The sequence below is a fragment of the Marmota marmota genome, unplaced genomic scaffold (assembly GCF_001458135.2).
Source record: "Marmota marmota marmota unplaced genomic scaffold, marMar, whole genome shotgun sequence".
NCBI classification, from domain to species: domain Eukaryota; kingdom Metazoa; phylum Chordata; class Mammalia; order Rodentia; family Sciuridae; genus Marmota; species Marmota marmota.
In genome coordinates this window covers 44,036,942-44,056,841 of record NW_025999853.1, presented here as the reverse complement: position 1 = coordinate 44,056,841, position 19,900 = coordinate 44,036,942, and the positions used below count along the sequence as shown (strand labels likewise).

General features: G+C 33.8%; 1 protein-coding gene across 6 annotated transcripts in view; it reads left to right on the top strand.

The window, feature by feature from the left end:
* Positions 1-19,900, top strand: part of Mon2 (MON2 homolog, regulator of endosome-to-Golgi trafficking) — a 108,363-nt gene that overhangs the window by 69,003 nt on the left and 19,460 nt on the right. For 4 of the 6 annotated variants that reach the window (XM_015483065.2, XM_048805921.1, XM_048805940.1 and 1 more), the window contains 5 exons: positions 120-318; positions 11,766-12,394; positions 18,271-18,414; positions 19,113-19,130; positions 19,419-19,547. In XM_015483065.2, the coding sequence (XP_015338551.1) occupies positions 120-318; positions 11,766-12,394; positions 18,271-18,414; positions 19,113-19,130; positions 19,419-19,547 (1,119 nt within the window). The remainder of the gene's footprint in view (positions 1-119; positions 319-11,765; positions 12,395-18,270; positions 18,415-19,112; positions 19,131-19,418; positions 19,548-19,900) is intronic. The other 2 variants (XM_015483066.2, XM_048805932.1) reach the window with 1 other exon arrangement.

Below are 19,900 nucleotides of genomic sequence, written 5' to 3'. Positions count from 1 at the left end.
CCAAAAAAAAAAAAAAAGAATAAGACTGTAAGGTATAAATATTTTTTGTACAGCTTCTGGTTTTCTACACTGTTACTTAAGTATCAATATTTTTGTATGACATTTTTATAAATATTTAGGTTCTCTTTCATCTACTGGACCGAGTTCGAGAGTCTTCTACAACTGCAGACAAAGAAAAGATTGAATCTGGAGGTGGCAATATTCTCATTCATCATTCAAGAGATACAGCAGAGAAGCAGTGGGCTGAGACATGGGTATTAACATTGGCTGGAGTAGCAAGAATTTTCAATACCAGAAGATATTTACTGCAACCATTAGGTGTATATATATATTTTTTTATTTTCTTTTCTGGTTATACTAGTAATTTATATTAAAGGCAATTTGGAATATATAGAAGATTCTTTTAGAACTCATAGATACTACCACCCAAGCACAATTAATCTTAATTTGCGGTCTTTGTGTTTATGTGTGTACACATGCACATTTTCATTCATTTCATTGAGAAAAAAAAATTTTTTCTTGGTTCTGGGAATTAAACCCAAGGATACTCTACCACTGGGCTACATCCCAAGCCTTTTACCTTTTATATTTGACACAGGGTTTCATTAAGTTACCATGGCTAACTTCAAATTTATGATCCTCCTACCTCAGCCTCTTGAGTCTCTGGGATTATAGGCAGGTGCTACTGAGCCTGGCCAAGAAAATATTTAATATGTATCTACCAGGGGCTAGTCTTTAGAAATATAATGATGAGCAAAATACACACTGTCCTTGCTGTCCTGGGAATGAGGGAGGCACCATAACTATATCAGGCAATGCAAAAATCACTATAATAATAGATGCTACCAAGGAATGTTGTGCATTATGAACTTAGAATAGGTATTTGACTTAGCCAGTGAGATTTAGATAGATTTCCCTGAAAAAGCACTATATTACCCGAGATCTGAAGGTTAAATAGGAGTTAATGAGACATGAAGTGAAGAGAGGCTTATAGGAAGAGAAAAATTGAGGAGAGAGAATGGTGATGACCCTATCATGTTTGAAGGTTTGGAATGAAGAGAGAGAAAAGTGTGATTCCCAATGGGGTTATAGAGGTAGGGAGAGGCTAGACTGTGTAAAATGTGCTCAGAAGTTAGGACTAAATCCTAAAAACAAGGAAAAAATCCACTGCAAGGTTTTAATCGATGAGCAGATATGTAGTGACATGCACATATGCATAGTTCAAAAAAGACTACCTTGAATAATGTGTATAGAATGAAATGGAGCAAAGAAGGATGATGGGATACTGTTTGTCTGGTTAGGAAGCTTTTGGTGATACAGATCAGTGGTTCTCAGACAAGACCAATTTTTTGCTCCATAATACATTTGGCAATTCTGGAAATAATTTTGGTTATTAGAACTGGGAAGAAATGGGTGCTACTGCCATCTGATAGGGGCAAGGGATAATGATACATAGCCTATAATGCACAAGGTTACCCTGCACAAGAAAAATTTTTTAACTAAAAATGTCAGTGATACTGAGATTGAGAAATGCAGGAGGTAGTAGAGAAAAATGAACAGAGATACTTTTGTACATAGTTGTGACCATACTATTTTATTTCCTTTAGTATTTAGGTACAGTTATATACATATATTTTATTTCATTTATTATTTTATGATTAACTTTTTAACCTCCTATGTTAAAAGATAAACAGTATACTTACTCTTCCCAAAGTTATTTTTCTTTTAAACATGGTGTCATTTTTTAAAATACCTTTATTTATTTATTTTTATATGGTGCTGTGGGTCGAACCCAGTGCCTCAACCATGCTAGGCAAGGGCTCTTCCAATGGGCCACAACCCCAGCCCCAAAGTTATTTATTTATGTATTTATTTAAAGGAGAAGCACAGAGAACTCCTGTCCCAGAGGCTGTGATTCTGCCCATCAAGGGGAGCAGGAGGCTTTTTTTTTTTTTTTTTTTTTTTTTGAGAGAGAGAGAGAGAGAGAACTTTAATATTTATTTTTTAGTTTTCGGCGGACACAACATCTTTGTTTGTATGTGGTGCTGAGGATCAAACCCGGGCCGCACGCATGCCAGGCGAGCACGCTACCGCTTGAGCCACATCCCCAGCCCCCCAAAGTTATTTTTTAAATCCTTTATAAGCACTTCTTTTTTCAGAAGCAAATAATTTATAGTATCTGTTCCATCTTGCACTTTGGGGCTTCAAATATATTTTTTAAATCTTATTTTTTTTCTTTTTCATTGTGAAATTTAGAAATAGTGAAATGTACAAATATTGTGTATTTGCTTTGTCTTGATTAGCCATCACTTCTAACATCTCTATATTTTTTAGAGAGAGAGAGAGGGAGAGAATTTTTTAATATTTTTTTAGTTTTCGGTGGACACAATATCTTTATTTTATTTTTATGTGGTGCTGAGGATCGAACCCAGCACCCCACGCATGCCAGGCGAGCACGTTACCGCTTGAGCCACATCCCCAGCCCAGTATATTTACTGTATTGTAAAAGCTAAGAACCAATAAGTATAGATTTAGGCTTTTTAAAAATGAAGATATAACATAGTTCATGTGGCTTTCATAATTTCTTATAATGTGAAGACTAGGAAATTTTATTATTATTTTCTGGCATAGTTTACATTTTTGACATAAGCATGTACAATATATAATTATATCTAGTCTTATAGAAAAGGGACTTCTTTTATATTTCATAAGATGTTGTCTGTGATTTCACTAGCCTGGGGCTGTGGCAGCCATAGATGTCTTGGATCAAATTATAAGACCCAAAATGCAAAGGGCCAACAGATTCTTTGAGAAGAGAGAGCAAAAACTCAGTAAAATATTAAAAACACTATGGTGATTAAAGGGGGAAATGAAAAGGCAACAGTGATGCAAATACTTAGAGAGATGCATGCACTGAAAAACTTGAGGTGTTCTATATAAAAAGAAAAATATTGGTATCATAGAATGAATTTGGAAGTATTCCCTCTTTTTCTATTTCATGAAATAATTTGAGGAGTACTGCTATTCTTCTTTAAAGGCCTTGTAGACCTCAGTTGTATATCCATCCAGTCCTGGGTTTTTTGTGGTCAATAGGCTTCTGGTAGCATCTTCTATTTCATTGCTTGAAATTGATCTCTTTAAATTGTGTATATCATCTTGATTCAGTTTGGGCAAGTCATATGACTCTAGAAATTTGTCAGTGTCTTTAATATTTTCTATTTTATAAGAGTACAATTTTTCAAAATAATTATCTTCTGTATTTCTGTAGTGTCCGTTGTGATATTTCCTTTTTTATCACGGATATTAGTAATTTTGAGGATCAGATATCACTGAAATTCTTTTCAAAGAAGTCAGATGGTTTTTTATTCATGTTTGGATCCCATAATAAAAAGCAGCCAAAAAACCTAGTTGTATGTGACTACCATGTGCTGGCTATGGTTGAATTAGGTATTGAGTAGTTTGTGTCTCTAAAAAATATTAATAACAGCAAATGTTCCAAGGGAACAAAACTCATGTCAATATTTTCTGGTGATGCTTTTGATACATCAGAAGACTAACAAGTCTTCTTATTGATACCTCCTTGACTAAGAAGATGAGCAACCTGGGGGTTGAAAAGTTCAGCTTTTCCTTCTCAGTTCTCTGTTGTTCTCTGAGCAACAGTTCTTCTTGTTCCTCTTTACCTCTTTTTTGATAGCCTCAAGGTCTCCTTTTGATGCTCAGCAGTATATTCCTAAGTTTCAGTTATTTATAATTTATTTCATTTGAAATTTTCTTGTACCATTCATATAAACTTAGACTTATTACTCTAAATTAACCTTTTAAAATTTTTTTATATACTTTGCCCTCGATTATTGTTGGAAAGTTGGTGACATGTAAATTAAATCATATTCTTTGCACTTTAAATTTAAACAAAAAAGTATTATCTGTGCCTAAATGGCGCAACATTTTAAATCTGAGTTTAGGTTCCACTCTAGTTGGCAAATGTAATGATCTTATTTTGTAACTGGGATGATAACACAGAAGTATTTCATTAAGCTATTTAATAGTTTTAAGATACAATTTGTCAAAACACTTTAATATTTCACTTAAGTATCTGTTTTTTATTTCATATAAGTTTTATCTTAATTCTTAATCCTGTCTAAAGTAGGCAGAAAAGTACCTATTATTTCATACTTTCAGCATTCCTATTTCCTGAATGCTTCCTCATTTCTTTAAAAAAAAAAGTAAGTATTTGGATGATTTATGTACACACACACACACACACACAGTCATTTAACCCAGTCACTCCCTCTCTCTCTTTTTTTTTTAGTTGTACATAGCAGTAGAATGTATTTTGACATATCATACAATCACACATACATGGAGTATAACTTCCCGTTCTTGTGGTTGTACATGATGTGGTGTTACACTGGTGTGTTCATATATGAACATAGGAAAGTTATATCCAATTTATTCTACTGTCTTTCCCATTCCCATCCTCCATCCTTTCCCCCCATTACCTCCTGTCCAATCTGGTGAACTGTAGTCCTCCTTCCCCCTTATTAGGAGTCAGTATTGGCAAATCAAAGAGAACATTTTGCTTTTAGTTTGGGGGGATTGGCTTATTTCACTTAGCATGGTATCCTCTAGTTCTATCCGTTTACTGGTAGATGCCATAATTGGTTGAGTAATATTCCATTGTTTATATATACCACATTTTCTTTATCCATTTATCTTTTACAGGGCACCTAGGTTGGTTTCATAGTTTAGCTATTGTGAACTGAGCTGCTGTAGACATTAATATGGCCGTGTCACTATAGTAAGTCCTTTGGGTATATGCGGCGGAATGGGATAAATGGGCCTAATGACCTCCATACTGCTTTCCAGAGTGGTTGCACCAATTTGCACTCCCACCAGCAATGTATGAGTGTACCTTTTCCCCCACATCTTTGTCAACATTTATTATTACTTGTATTCTTGATTCTGACTGTAGTGAGATGAAATCTCAGTGTAGTTTTAATTTGTATTTCTCTAATTGCTAGAGATGTTGAACATTTTTCATATATTTGTTGACCATTTGTATTTCTTCTTCTGTGAAGTAACTGTTATATTCCTTTGCCCATTTATTGATTTTTTTTTTTTTTGGTGTTAAGTTTTTTGAGTTTTTTTTTTTGTATATCCTGGAGATGAATGCTCTATCTGAGGTGCAAGTGGCAAGGATTTTTCTCCCATTCTGTGGGCTCTTTGTTCATGTTCTTGATTGTTTCCTGTGCTGTGAAGAAGCTTTTTAGTTTGATTCCATCCCATTTATTGATCCTTGTTTTTACTTCTTGTGCTTTAGGAGTCTTGTTGAGGAATTCAGTTCCTAAGCTGACATGATACAGATTTGGGCTTACTTTTTCTTTTAGTAGGGCAGGGTCTCTGGTCTAATGCCTAGATCCTTGATCCACTTACAGTTGAATTTTGTACAGGATGAGAGTAGGGGTCTAACTTCATTTTATTACATATGGATTTCCAGTTTTCCCAGCACCTTTTGTTGAAGAAGATATCTTTTCTCCAATGTATGTGTATAATGCCTTAGTATGAGATACTGTATTACTTGGGTTTGTCTCTGTGTTTTCTATGCTATGCCATTTATCTTCATGTCTGTTTTGGTGCCAATACCATGTCATTTTTGGTACTGTATCTCTGTAATATAATTTAAGGTCTGGTATTGTGATGCGTCCTGCTTCACTTTTCTTGCAGAGAATTGCTTTGACTATTCTGGGCCTTTTATTTTTCCAAATGAATTTCATGACTGCTTTTTCATTTCTGTGAAGAACGTCATTGGAACCTTAATAGGAATTGCATTAAATCTGTAATGCACTTTTGGCAGTATGGCCATTTTGACAATATTAATTCTTCCTATCCAAGAACGTGGGATATCTTTTCATATTCTAAGGTCTTTTTTAATTTCTTTCTTTAGTGTTCTATAGTTTTCAGTGTAGAGGACTTCCATCTCTTTTATTAGACTGATTCCCAAATATTTTATTTTCTTTGAGGATATTGTGAATGGGATAGTTTCCTAATTTCTCTTTCAATTGATTCATTACCGATATATAGGAACTCAGTTGATTTATAGGTGTTCAGTTTATAAGGATATAAATTCTTTGCTGAATTCATTTATGAATTCTAGAAGTTTTCTGGTAGAGTTTTTCAGATCTTTTAAATACAGAATCATGTTGTCAGCAAATAGCTTTAGTTTGAGTTCTTCTTTTTCTATTTGTATCCCTTTAATTTCTTTCTTCTAATTGCTCTGGCTAGAGTTTCCAGGACTATATTGAATAGAAGTGGTAAAAGAAGGCTTCCCTGTCTTGTTGTAATTTTTAGAAGGAATGTTTTCACTTTTTCTCAAATTAGAATGATGTTGGCCTTAGGTTTTGCATATATAGATTTTACAATGTTGAGTTATGTTCCTGCTATCTCTAATTTTTCTAGTGTTTTGAAAAGGAATGAATGCTGTATTTTATCAAATGATTTTTTTTACATCTATTGAGATAATCATGTGATTCTTGTTGTTAAGTCTATTGATGTGATGAATTATGTTTATTGATTTCCATACACTGAACCAACATTGCATCCCGGGGATGAACCACATGTGATTGTGGTATACTATGTTTTAAATATGTTTTTGTATGCAATTTGCCAGTTTTTTATTAAGAATTTTTGCACCTACGTTAATCAGGGATATTGGTCTGAAATTTTCTTTTCTTGATGTGTTTATCTGGTTTTGGTATCAGGGTGATACCTAGCTATTTTTGAGTTTGAAAGGGCTCCCCGCTTTTCTATTTCATGGAATAATTTGAGGAGGTTTGATGTTTGTTCTTCTTTGAAAGTCTGGTGGAACTTGGCTGAGAATCCCTCTGGTCCTGGGCTTTTCTTTCTTGGTAGGGTTTTGGTGCCATTTTCAATTTCATTGCTTGAAATTGATCTGCTTAAATTTTCTGTGTCTCCCTGATTCAATTTGGGTAGGTCATATATCTTTAGAACCTTGTTCATGTCTTCAAAATTATATATTTTATTAGGGTATAAATTTTCAAAGCAGGTTCTGATCATCATCTGTATTTCAGTAGTGTCCATTTTGATTATTTCCTTCTTCATCACAAATTTTTGTAATTTGAGTTTTCTCTCTCTTTGTTAGCTTGTCTAAGGGTTTATTAATTTTATTGATTTTTTTCAAAGAACCAACTTTTTGTTTTGTGAGTTGTTTTGGATTGTTTCTTTTATTTCAATTTCATTGATTTCAGTTTTGATTTTAATTATTTCCTGACTTCTACTGCTTTGGGTGTTGATTTGTTCTTTTTCTGGGGCTTTGAGATCTAATGTTAGGTTATTTATTTGTTAACTTTCTATTATGAATGAGCTCAATACATTGAACTTTTCTCTTATCACTGCCTTCATAGTGTCCTAGATATTTTGATTTGTTGTATTGATATTGTCATTTACATCTAAGAATTTTTAATTTCATCCCTGATTTCTTCTGCTATCTATTTATCATTCAGTAGCATAGTATTTAATCTCCAGGTATTAGAGTAGCTTCCATTTTTTTATTTTATCGCTGATTTCTCATTTCAGTTCATTATGATGTGATAAAATGCAAGGTATTATTTCTATTTTTTTGTATTTGCTAAGAGTTGCTTTGTGCCTATGATATGGTCTGTTTTAGAGAAGGACCATTTGCTCCTGAGAAGAAATTGTATTCAGTCTTGGATGAACAAAATATTCTCTGTGTCTGTTAAGTCTAAAATATTAATTGTATTTTTAGTTCTGTAGCTTTTTTATTTAGTTTTTGTTTGGAGGGTCTATCCAGTGGTGACAAAGTTGTGTTAAAGTCACCCAGTTTTATTGTGTGGTGGTCTATTTGCTTCTTGAAATTGACAAGGGTTTATTTGAAAATATGTAGATGTTCCGACGTTTGGGGCATAAAAATTTCTGATTGTTATGTATTAATGATGTATGATTCTCTTAAGTAGTATGAAATGTCCTTCTTTGTCCCTTCTGATAACTTTGGCTTGAAGTCCACTTTATCTGATATGAGGATAGAAACCCCTGCTTGTTTATGAGATCCATCAGAATGATATGTTTTTTCCTATCCTTTTACCTTCAGTCTGTGGATGTCTTTACCTATGAGGTGAGTCTCTTGGAGACAGGATATTGTGGAGTCTTGTTTTTTAATCCATTCTGCCAGTCTATATCTTTTGATTGATGAGTTTAGGCCATGTACATTCAATGTTATTATTGAGATATGATTTTTTTTTTTAGTTTTCGATGGACACAATACCTTAATTTTTTAAAATTTATTTTTATATGGTGCTGAAGATCAAACCCAGTGCCCCACACATACTAGGCAAGTGCTCTACCACTGAGTTAGAACCCCAGCGTCTGAGATATGATTTTTATTCCCTGTCATTTTGATTTATTTTTTGGTTTTTAATTTGAATTAGTTTCTCCATCGATTCACTGTTTTTTTAGTGTACTTCCTCCCTTTGCTGGTTTTCACTTTTTTTTTTTTTTTTTTTCATTTCATCCTCATGGAATATTTTGTTGAGAATGTTCCGTAGTGCAGGCTTTCTGGTTGTAAATTCTTTTAACTTTTGTTTATCATGGAAGGTTTTCATTTCATCAGCAATTCTGAAGCTTAATTTTGCTGGGTATAGTATTCTTGATTGGCATCCATTTTCTTTCAGAGCTTGGTATATATTATTCCAAGACCTCCAAATATATGGGTCTGGGTTGAGAGATCAGCTGAGATCTGGATTGGTTTCTCTCTAAATTTTACATATTGTTTTTCTCTGGCAGCCTTTAAAATTCTATCCTTATTGTATATATTAAGCATTTTCATAATAATGTGCCTTGGTGTGGGTCTGTTATAATTTTGTATATTTGGGGGCCTGTTTGCCTCCTATATTTAACTTTTTTATTTCATTCTTTTGGTTTGGGAAATTTTTTTATATTATTTCATTGAAAAGAATGTGCATTTATTTCATATTTATCTCCAAGCCTTCATCTATCCCAATAAATCTTAAATTTGGTCTTTTCAGACTATCCTGTACTTATTGAAAGTTCTGTTCATGGTCTCTTAACATCTTTTCTCCATGGTCAACTTTGTTTTCAAGATAATATATTTGTTATCATTGGCTGAAACTTTCTCTTCCAAGTGATTTAGTCTTTGGTAATGCTTTCAATTGAATTTTTAATTTGGCTTATTGATTTCTTCATTTTGAGGATTTCTGTTTGTTTTTTATCAGAATCTCTCTTTATTGAAGTGATTCTTCACTTCCTGTATTTTCTCTGATTTTACTCCTTGTACTGTCCTTTACTTTGCAGATTAGTTTAACTATGTACATCCTAAACTCCTTCTCTGACATTTTTTCCCCTGTGGTGTCAATGGATTTGGTTATTGGAATATATTGGCTTCTTTGGGGCAATTGTTCCCTGGCTTTTTCATATTGTTTCTGTGTCTACCCATCTAACAGTATGGGTCTGAGGCAGTCAGCTCTGTGGACTTCTAGTGTCCCTGAAAATTTCCAGTACCTTACTGTAGGGGGAGACAGATAATAACAACAATATGCAGTATTAAACCAAATAGTTTCTGTTCTATAATTATAATAGTTATTTATGTCTATAATGAAAACTATCACTACAAACAGAAATGATATGATCAGTTATTACCTACAATAAAAATAGCAAGTTTGCAAAAGGTTTATAATTTCAAGTGATAAACAGGGTGACAATAGACGTGAGGGATATAGGATGTGATGATTATGAGGGAGGAGCAGAGAAGAGAGAAGTGAAAGATTAAAGGAAGAGTGAAAAAGATAACAATAGAGATCGGCTTTTAGTGGAAAAGAGAGAAAGAGAATCAAGGGAAATGGATAGCTAAGGGAAAAATGTATACTTAAAGTAAAAATGTTTAAAAAATAAAATTAAAAGAATACAAAACAAAACTAAAATATGCTAAGCAAACATCCTACTCCTCAAAAAACTGATCCACAAAAAATAACTAGCTTCAAAAATGCTAGAAATGAGAAAAAAACAGATTGGAATATGTGTAAATGTCCATGTACCATTAATGTCACAATTAAACAGGGGAAAAAAAAAAGAAAAAAAAATCTCAATGAAAAGTTTAAAAACTCTTCCTGTTGGAGTTCAAAAGATTCTTAGCTGCTCTTCTCAGCAGTTTTGGGTGGGGTCGTCTGGAGTGTTATGCTGCACCCTCTGGATTCCTGGAGAGAGGTAATCCCGAGCAGAACTTTTGGAGGTAGGGTTTAGGCTTAGCTGGGCTCCAGGCTCTTTGCTGAATGCCAGTTGGTCTGGAGATTTTAAATAATCATACCTCCAGAGCCCTGTAATTGTCTGTACATGCTGGAAGACTATACCCCAGGGATCTCCCCTGGGTTCTACTCGTGTGGTAGAGAAGCCAATTCTTAGTCCCCTGTGTCACCTGCAGACCCCATGTTTCCTCGTCTTGGGTCAGTCTCCAAATTCACTCTCTCCTGCCCCTGCTCTTCAAATTCCCAGCCAGGTGTGTCTCTCCCAGCCTGTCCATGCAGTCAGATTGAAGCGGGGGAGGTAGAGCTAAGTGGGTTTCTGCAACTAGTTGTCCCCTATGTAAAATTCTCTCCATGTTTGATTTTCTCTTTGTCACGTAAGTACACTCTATCATGCATTTTGTGTTTACTGGGCCTGTATTTTGGGCCAAACTAGGGTTTGCCAGGAATCAGATCCCTCAGCTCTTGGCTCCATGCCATGACTCAAAATGGTTTCCATGACTCAAAATGGTTTCTTCTCTTATCCTCCACATGCAGCCAGGTGAGATGATAGCTGTATAAGGATATTGTGTAGCATGCCTTTCATTTTAATCAGGCATTGTCCTTGGTCTCTAAATACTCTGTACCCAGACATGCCTTAGGCCTCCTAAAAATGTGGTTTCCTTTAATTTCCTTATCCCTCCACATCTCTTGCAGAGGGACCATTCTAGCTGGTGCTTCTAGCCCAGCCTAGGCAATGGCTATGCCCCTGGGGATTTCTTCCTTATTTTATTATATCCAATCTCCTGAGTCCCTGATCTTTGAATGTCCAATATTAAATTCCATTAAAGTATACCCCCCGCCTTTTGTGTTTACTCACCTTGCTGAGAAGCTGCCTGTCTGTTTTCTTGGTTCACTCCACAGAGCAGCCAGGAAACAACCTCCTCTATTCTGCCATCTTGAAAAAAATCTGGATAATTATTTTATGAATAAAATCATTGCGCTTCATTGCAACAGGAATTTTTTTTTCTTTTGAGCCTAATGGGAACAGACTGCACCAGGTCATAGAGTGCTTCATTATTAATGTAGTTAATTTGTCACAGGAGTCAAGGAATATTGAGCTGATTAGTGGAAACTAACAACTACCATTCAACCCATGTTCTGCTGAAAATAGGAAATAGTATAAACTATACTAATTGTACTAGGAAATAGTATAAACATGTATACATACACATTTTATTTTTAAAACCAAGAAATTATTTGATATTCCTACTATCATCTTGGTGTTTTTTGTTCCTGTATCTGAAAAACAAATTTATTGCTGGATTTCTGGGTTCTGATGATTTTAACTCACGTTGTTAGTACCTAATTATATATTTTTTTAGTTCTGTGTGAATCTTGGAAAAAAATGAAGCAAAATTATTTTAAAGAGTCTAATAATAAGAGAAAATTTGATTACTTTTATGCTAATTGAATTTCTTTCTCTTCTTAATATAGGAGATTTTTCAAGAGCTTGGGATGTTCTTCTTGACCATATACAGTCAGCAGCACTCAGCAAAAACAATGAAGTGTCTCTGGCTGCTCTGAAAAGCTTCCAGGAAATTTTACAGATTGTGTCCCCTGTCAGAGACTCAGATAAGCCTGAGACTTCACCTGTAGTTAATGTACCTGTGCCTGTCCTTATTGGGCCTATCTCAGGCCCTGGTTTAAGCCGGCCATTCATAAGAACAGATTCTATTGGAGAAAGACTTGGAAGATATAGTAACTCTGAGCCACCCATAGTTACTGATGAGCTTGAAGACTTGAATCTCTGGTGGGCTGCGTGGAATACTTGGTATAGAATTGGATCTGAAAGCACTAAGCCTCCTATTACTTTTGATAAACTAACTTTTATTCCCAGCCAACCCTTTCTTACAGCTTTAATTCAGATATTTCCAGCACTTTACCAACACATAAAAACTGGTTTTAACATGGATGACTTGCAAAAGTTGGGAGTCATATTACACAGTGCTGTTTCAGTTCCAATAAGTTCAGATGCATCTCCTTTTATTCTTCCATCTTATACTGAAGCAGTTCTGACAAGTTTACAGGAAGCTGTACTTACAGCTTTAGATGTTCTCCAAAAGGTAATATGATTTTATTGGCTAAGCAGTAATTAATATGGTTTTCTGAAATTTTTTTAACTTTGCTGTATATTTTCGAGGATAAATTCTAGACCATCAAATTGTTCTGTAAGTGTACTTGAGGAGAAATTCAGGATTGTCAAGATCTAGTTACTTAAAAGACTCACAGCTTTCTGGTATTTTCAAGAAGGTAATTAAGGCCTGCTTTGAGTCTTTTAAGAAGCTGCCTGCATGCTCTTATTCCAGTTCACCAGCATTTTTGATATGTTAATACAGTTTTTCACAAAAGAATATGGTATTATTATTCAAAAATTAATAAGAATTGGGATTATATTTTGGTATTGTTTTCATTTGTACTTAAATTTAGTTCCTAATTTATTAGAAACCCACATTAATAAAGGATAAGTTTATAAAAGTCTTTTTCTCACAGAAATTTTAAGAAGTTATGTTTTTAGCTTTGGGTTTTGTTATTGCAAAAATAGCTAATCATTAAAACAAGCAGACCTAAAAATCATTGAAAAAGCTAGGTGTAATGGTGCATGCCTGTAATCCCAACGGCTTGGAATGCTGAGGCAGCAGGATCATAAGTTCAAATCCAGCCTCACCAACTTAGAGAGGCCCTGAGTAACTCAGTGAGACCCTGTCTCTAAATAAAATATAAAAAAGGGCTGGAGATGAGGCTCAATGGCTAAGTGCTCCTTATTTCCATACTGCCTCCCCAACCCCCAAATAAGGGAGCATGGATGTAGATCAGTGCCNAAAAAAAAAAAAAAAAAAAAAAAAAAAAAAAAAGGGCCAAGGATATGGCTAAGTGGTTAAGTGTCCCTGGATTCACTCCCCAGTAAAATAAAAAAAATCATTGAGCAAATCCAAATTATGAAGTAAAACTAGATAAAAATAAAAGTGTTTTTTAGATTATCAAGGAAATTGATAGCACAATTCAGAATCATTATAATGTTAAACAAAATAAAGGGTCAACTGAAGGTTGGGAATATAGCTCAAATATACACAGTCAACTGAAAAGCCTGCCATTCCAAGACACTCTAACAAAAGCAAAATACAACTAGATTCTAGGTAGGCATGCCTAAAACCCCAGCACCTCCAGAGACTGAGGCAGGAGAATCGCAAGTTTGAGTCTAGCCTGGGCAATTTAATGAGACCCTGTCTCAAAATTAAAAAGGCTGGAGATATACAGGTCAATAAACACTCTGGGTTTAATCCACACTACAAAAACAAAAAACAAAACTAGATTCTGATCACATAGAGATTTTCAGTTGTTAAATAATGAAAATCATGTTTTCTAATTAACCAAATTTTTTTGTTTGTGTTTTGTGTGTGTGTTTCTCGCACATTCTGGGGATTTAACCTAGGGCAATTTGGCACTGATCTACATCCATGCTCCCTTATTTGGGGGTTGGGGAGGCAGTATGGAAATAAGGAGCACTTAGCCATTGAGCCTCATCTCCAGCCCTTTTTTATATTTTATTTAGAGACAGTGTCTTGCTAAGTTGCTAAGACTGATTTGAACTTGCAATGCTCCTGTCTCAGCCTCTCAAACCGCTGGGATTATAGGCATGTGCCACCATGCCCACCTAATTGATTGTTTTATCCAATTAGAGTGATGAAAACTTTCGTAGTAATAATGAAAATACTTCTAATAACCATGATATCACTTAATTGTCTCTGAAGGCAATATAGCTAAGTAGTAACTTGTTCTCTATTTAACCCTTAGTTGCATTATACAGGGAAACAAATGTGGAGAAAATTAAAATTAAGAGAATCTGGCATTTTAGAAAATTGTGGGGAATACTTAATATTTCTGCCCTGCCTCCCATCTCTCCAGAATGGGAATTACTTTGTGTGTGTGTGTGTGTGTGTGTGTGTGTGTGTGTGGTGGTGGTGCTGGGGATTGAAACCATGGGCTTATGCATGCTAGGCAAGCACTCTACCAACTGAGCTAGATCTGGATGGGGAAGCAACCTGCAGCTGAGGTTGGCGGCACCTTTTTCATTTAGATGTGAGGGAGGCCAGGAAAGGGTTAGCTTAATCATTTTCTATACACCAAGCTGTGCCAGCAGTCCATGGGCCCCTGATTGTTTCTCTGTAGACTCTTCAGACCAAGATACTATCGGGACAGTTAGTTGGTATGTGTCCAAATCACTGCTCACCACTGATGCTCTAGAGATGGTGAGCTAATAAACTGTTAGCTCTTACTATGTTTATCACAGTCCCAATTCCCCATCACCACCATAGGTGGTGTTAGAAAACCTTAATTCCCACCCCACCCCCACTTTTGTATGGACTACAAATAAAACTTGGGGCAATTTGCAGTTTGGAGGAAAAAAATATTAATTTTCCACAATTTGAAGTGAAAATAATTTTTTGTTTTCATTGGGGAAAAAAATGTAGTCTATCAATAATTACTCCCCCCACTGGACATATAAATAAATTGATTATAAAGGGAACCCTCAGTTGATCCTTTTTATTCCCTAAAGGGGAATAAAAAAGTTTTTCTAACAAAATAAAATTATAGGCCTTTCAGAAATACTTATAATCTAGATCTCTCATTGACATGTTTGATTCAGGTTTTAAAATATATGTAGAAGATAAAAACAACACCTTAACTACCTTTCAAGGAAAAAAAGTATATTTCAATTTTTAAACTCTGTTTTATCAATAAGAGAACAAGTGGAATCATTCATCCAAGTATTAGGAGTTTATTCTGAGCTTTTGATACCTTGAAAACAAAATATATCTTTAAGTCTGAAATTTAGGGAGCTTTATATTTCATTTATATCAGTTCATATCCTTTTTATATGATTATTAATTTATACTCTAGCCATTGTTTTATTCTTTGCATAATTACCTGATGTTGCACAAACCTTGAATGTGAAATTTATTTTAGTATCTTCTAACAGAAAAATTAACAATTTATTTCAGTAAGTGATTTTATACTTTCTACAAGTGTTAGAAAATTTTTGCACAAGCAAAATTTACTTTGGGATTTTATCTTTGAACTATCTAGCAAAACATTTCCTTGATTACAACCAATTTTCTGTCCTAAAGGAAAAACTCTCTTCAACATTGTTAGTTACCCTTATATTATTTAGTGCTTCATAATCTTAGTCTTGTTTCTCATAGGACTAGTTACTGACCAGCCTGACTTGGTTATGTGTGCTAATTGACTTTTTTCCTAAATTATTTTTGCATACATGGGGGAACTGATAATTTGATTGTCTGCTTTGTGTATGTAATGTACTATAAGTTCTGATGTCAGGAGACTACATCTGACTTATGTATTGCTAAGCTTCTTTAGGTCAGGTAGCTGGGTACAACGTATGACTGCTGGACTTGTACTTCACAGACACTATCACATTGTGTGTGAATGTGTCTTTGGAGTCATGTAATGAAGCCCTATCTTCTACAGAATATATGGCAAGTTTCTTAATCTTTTTATATTAAGCTTCCTCATGTGTAAGATAAAAATAAATCTACAACTTTTTGCCTTTTAAGTAGAATTTGTAAGGCATTTTTTTATTTATATATGACAGCGGATTGTATTGCAATTCTTATTACACATATAAAGCACAATTTTTCATATCTCTGGTCGTATACAAAGTATATTCACACCAATTTGTGTCTTCATACATGTACTTTGGATAATAATGGTCATTACATTCCACCATCATTTATAACCTCATGCCATCTCCCTTCCCCTCCAACCTCTGCTGTATTTAGAGTTCATCTATTCCTCCCATGCTCCAGTACCTGACAGAAGGTAAACACTGAGTAAATGTTAGCCCTTATTATTTTTATCATCATGTTCTCTGGCAAAGACATTAGTACAAGGCTGTGACTAGATGATGTGTTGGTACATGAGTTACTAAGCAAAACCTTAAACTATTTCTTTTCTTGTTTTTATGTATATGGCTTTCAAGGACTAATAAAGAAATATTGCCCAGATTATCAATTTTCATCTTTTTACTAAAATTTGTTTTTAGGTTCATCCTGTATATTTTTCTGATAAACTTCAGAATACTGAAGAAAAGCCAATAAAAATTTTTCTTGGATGAAATTTGTTCCCCAAAAGGGAAGGGGGCTTTCATATTATGCATTTCATAGTCCTAGAATTGCTTAATAAGTCAGCAGTACCACTGTTAGTATGTTTTCAAAAAAAGACCATTGGAAATCAAATGCATAATCAAAAATACTATCATGTAAGATACTTCTAAAGAAATTGTGATACTTAGCTTTCTGGAGCATCCACATGATTAGAGCATCCAACACTTAGAGTGGTAACAGTATCCACTATAATTACCACTTGTTTACTTCCAAGAGTTGAGATCCAGCAAAAGGTTAATAAAGAAGAAAGTAGAACTATTAGAAGCAGTCAGAAAAGATAATTTTCTTTAGAATGTATAAATTTTATTCAAGTTCTCTATTCACTGTTTTTGAGAAAAATAACCAAATGTTGAGAGTTGTTATTAGATGTCTTTATTGTATTTTACTACACTGTAATTGTAGGATGATCTAACTTATGTATATATGGACAGCCCTTGCTTATCTGCTTTTTATCTCAGTGCAGTTTTATCTAAATTTTAGTCATAGATAAATGACTAGGGGGCAGGGATGAAATAATCTGATAAGTTTTAAAAGCCATAGATGGGGGGGCATGGGACAGTGGAGAAACTTTGGACTGGGCAAAGATGAGGGAGGGGAGGAGAAAGGGAATGGGGGTAGGAAAGATGATGGGATAAGACAGACATCACTACCCTAGGTACGTGTATGATTGCACAAATGTTGTGCCCCTACTTCTTGTACAACCAGAGAAGTGAAAAATTGTGCTCTGTTTGTGTACAGTGAATCAAAGAGCATTCTGCTGTCATGTATAACTGATTAGAACAAATTAAAAAAAATTTAAAAAGCCACAGATTGCATAAAAATTTTTTTAAAGTTTTTTCTTAAAACTTTTAAATGCTTTTCTAGCATGTGCAAGGCCCTGAGTTATATACCCAGTAAAATAAAAAAAATAAAGCTAAATAAATAAAACTTTAAATTTTAGTTTAGTGTTTTGAGGGTACACTCAAAATACCCTTTTAAGTGTACAGTGATTATGTTTTTTATTTTGTACAGCACAATGGTATTTTAAATACTCCATAAATATTGCCAATAAATATTTAAATATTTTTAGCATATTTGAAGTCATAATCTACAGTATCAGGATATACATTTTATTCTTTCTGTTTAATTATTTGAAGTAATATATCTAGAGAAACTAGCTAGTATTCATTAAAATGATATGTTATTAATTTGTATTAAAATATGTTCTTGTTTTTAAATCAGATTTATTCAGAGACATTAGATATTAAATATTTAGCCTGTTAAATTTAATATGTAATTTTTTAAAATAAATTTTTATAGATGACTTATTTTCCCAACTGTAATGCACATGATTATTTGTTAAGGTTGGTAGACCAGGCATGATGCAGAAATGATCTATCATTTCAGTGAACTGATATCACTTAAGTAGAAACCAGTATCATCTTGGTCAGTGAAGCACTTTTATTCTGATAGCTGTATTACTGAACAAATCAGTTGTAGAACCTCAGGACTGCCTGGGACTTTAAGTACTTGCCCCTTTTCTTCTGTGCTAAGAAATAAATTGTGCTTTATTAACAAGCATTTTTAAAAGCTGATTAACACTTTGAGGCTATATTTTATTCAATAATAGTTTTAAATAGTTTAAGTATCTTTCAAAGTAATATAAAAGATGGTATAATACTGACATAAAATAGTACAATCTTTAAGATTCTTGGGTTAACCAAATATGTATATAGTAAAGAACTTCTGCATTCTAATGTTCATATTTTGCTTTTTAGGCCATCTGTGTAGGACCAGAAAACATGCAGATAATGTATCCAGCTATATTTGACCAGTTACTGGCATTTGTAGAATTTTCCTGTAAACCTCCACAGTATGGACAGCTGGAAACAAAGCACATTGCAAATGCAAAATATAATCAGGTAATTTACTATAAATTTTGTTTATTCTGTGAGATTTCATGGCTTATAAAAACAGTCAATTCCACTTAAGATGGACTTTGATTATCTTGGAAAAAGAATGTTTTTAATTCACATATGGTCAGTTCCAATTAAGATGCACTTTATCTCAGAAAAAGAATTTTCATTCAAAATAAACTTACAGGTGTCTGTTAACAATTTAAGCTGAACAGAATATTATTTGAGAAACCATTTCTGTGTTCATTCCTCCTGGTTTATGACTTTCCCAAGTTGTTCTTCAGAAAGTTTTACCTTTCATGTTACTCTCTAGTACATGTTTCTTGAAAAAGGGTAAATTCCTTGGAACCTTTTTCTTGGTTGCCCTATTGCACTACAAAGCAGCTTTTAAACCCCTAAGCCTAATCTTATCTAAAATAGATACTTAAAATACAAGATGAAGAAATATGTGTGTACTGAATAAGAAGTTGTCTATTACTGGTGTGAAATTTAGTTGGATTTTATGTAAAACATTTTTATAGCAATAGTTGTCAAATTTTGACTTCATTTGGGCTTAGGGGAAAAGTCAATTTCTAAATGCATGCATATGCTGATTTTGTTCACCCAACATAAAAAATTATAGTTTATATAGTCCAAAAAGTAGTTTTAATATGTATTAACTTTTCTCATTCTATTTGTCTTGCAACACAATGGAATCACAATAGATCCAACTATTTGCACCGGTGAGTTAAAGTTCCTAAAATTGTCCTAACCTATTGGCAACAAATTAAGTATGTATTTCCCAGTTCTTCATAGAAATGCTCTCTGCTTTTTCCAATAGTGTTAATTTTTGCCTGGCTAAAAATTATTTTTTCATTTAGCACATATCTCTTCGAGAACTTTGCATGTAATGTGATCTGACTTAAGACCAAGGCCTGAACTTTAAGACAAAGCTTTTTTTTTGTTTTTAAAACAACATAATTTTCTTTAATCCCATTTTTTTAACTCTCTGTGAAAATATTACTTTCTAGGCGGAATGGGTAGCCTTGAATTATGTACCATTTGCTGAAAGGTCTTTAGAAGTAGTTGTGGATTTATACCAAAAAACAGCCTGTCATAAAGCAGTGGTGAATGAGAAAGTTCTACAGAATATTATTAAGGTATTTTTTTTCATTTCTATACTTTTATGACTATATCACTGAAATTACTCTTTAGGTAATAGCATTATATTGGGATAAATGAAAAATACTTCTTATTGTTTATTTAGTAACATGTCCTCAACATTCATGAATTGTATTTAGCAAGCCATTTTTCTAAACCATGAGGTCTTTTTAATGAAACATTTAAGAACAAGTGTAGACTGGCGGTTATAGCTCAGTGGTAAAGTTCTTGCCTAGCTCACATGAGGCCCTGGGTTTAATCCCCAGAACTGCAAAAAAAAAAAAAAAAAAAGGAAAAGAAAGAAAGAAGAAAAAAAAAAAAAAAAAAAAAAAAAAATGAATAAATAGTAAAT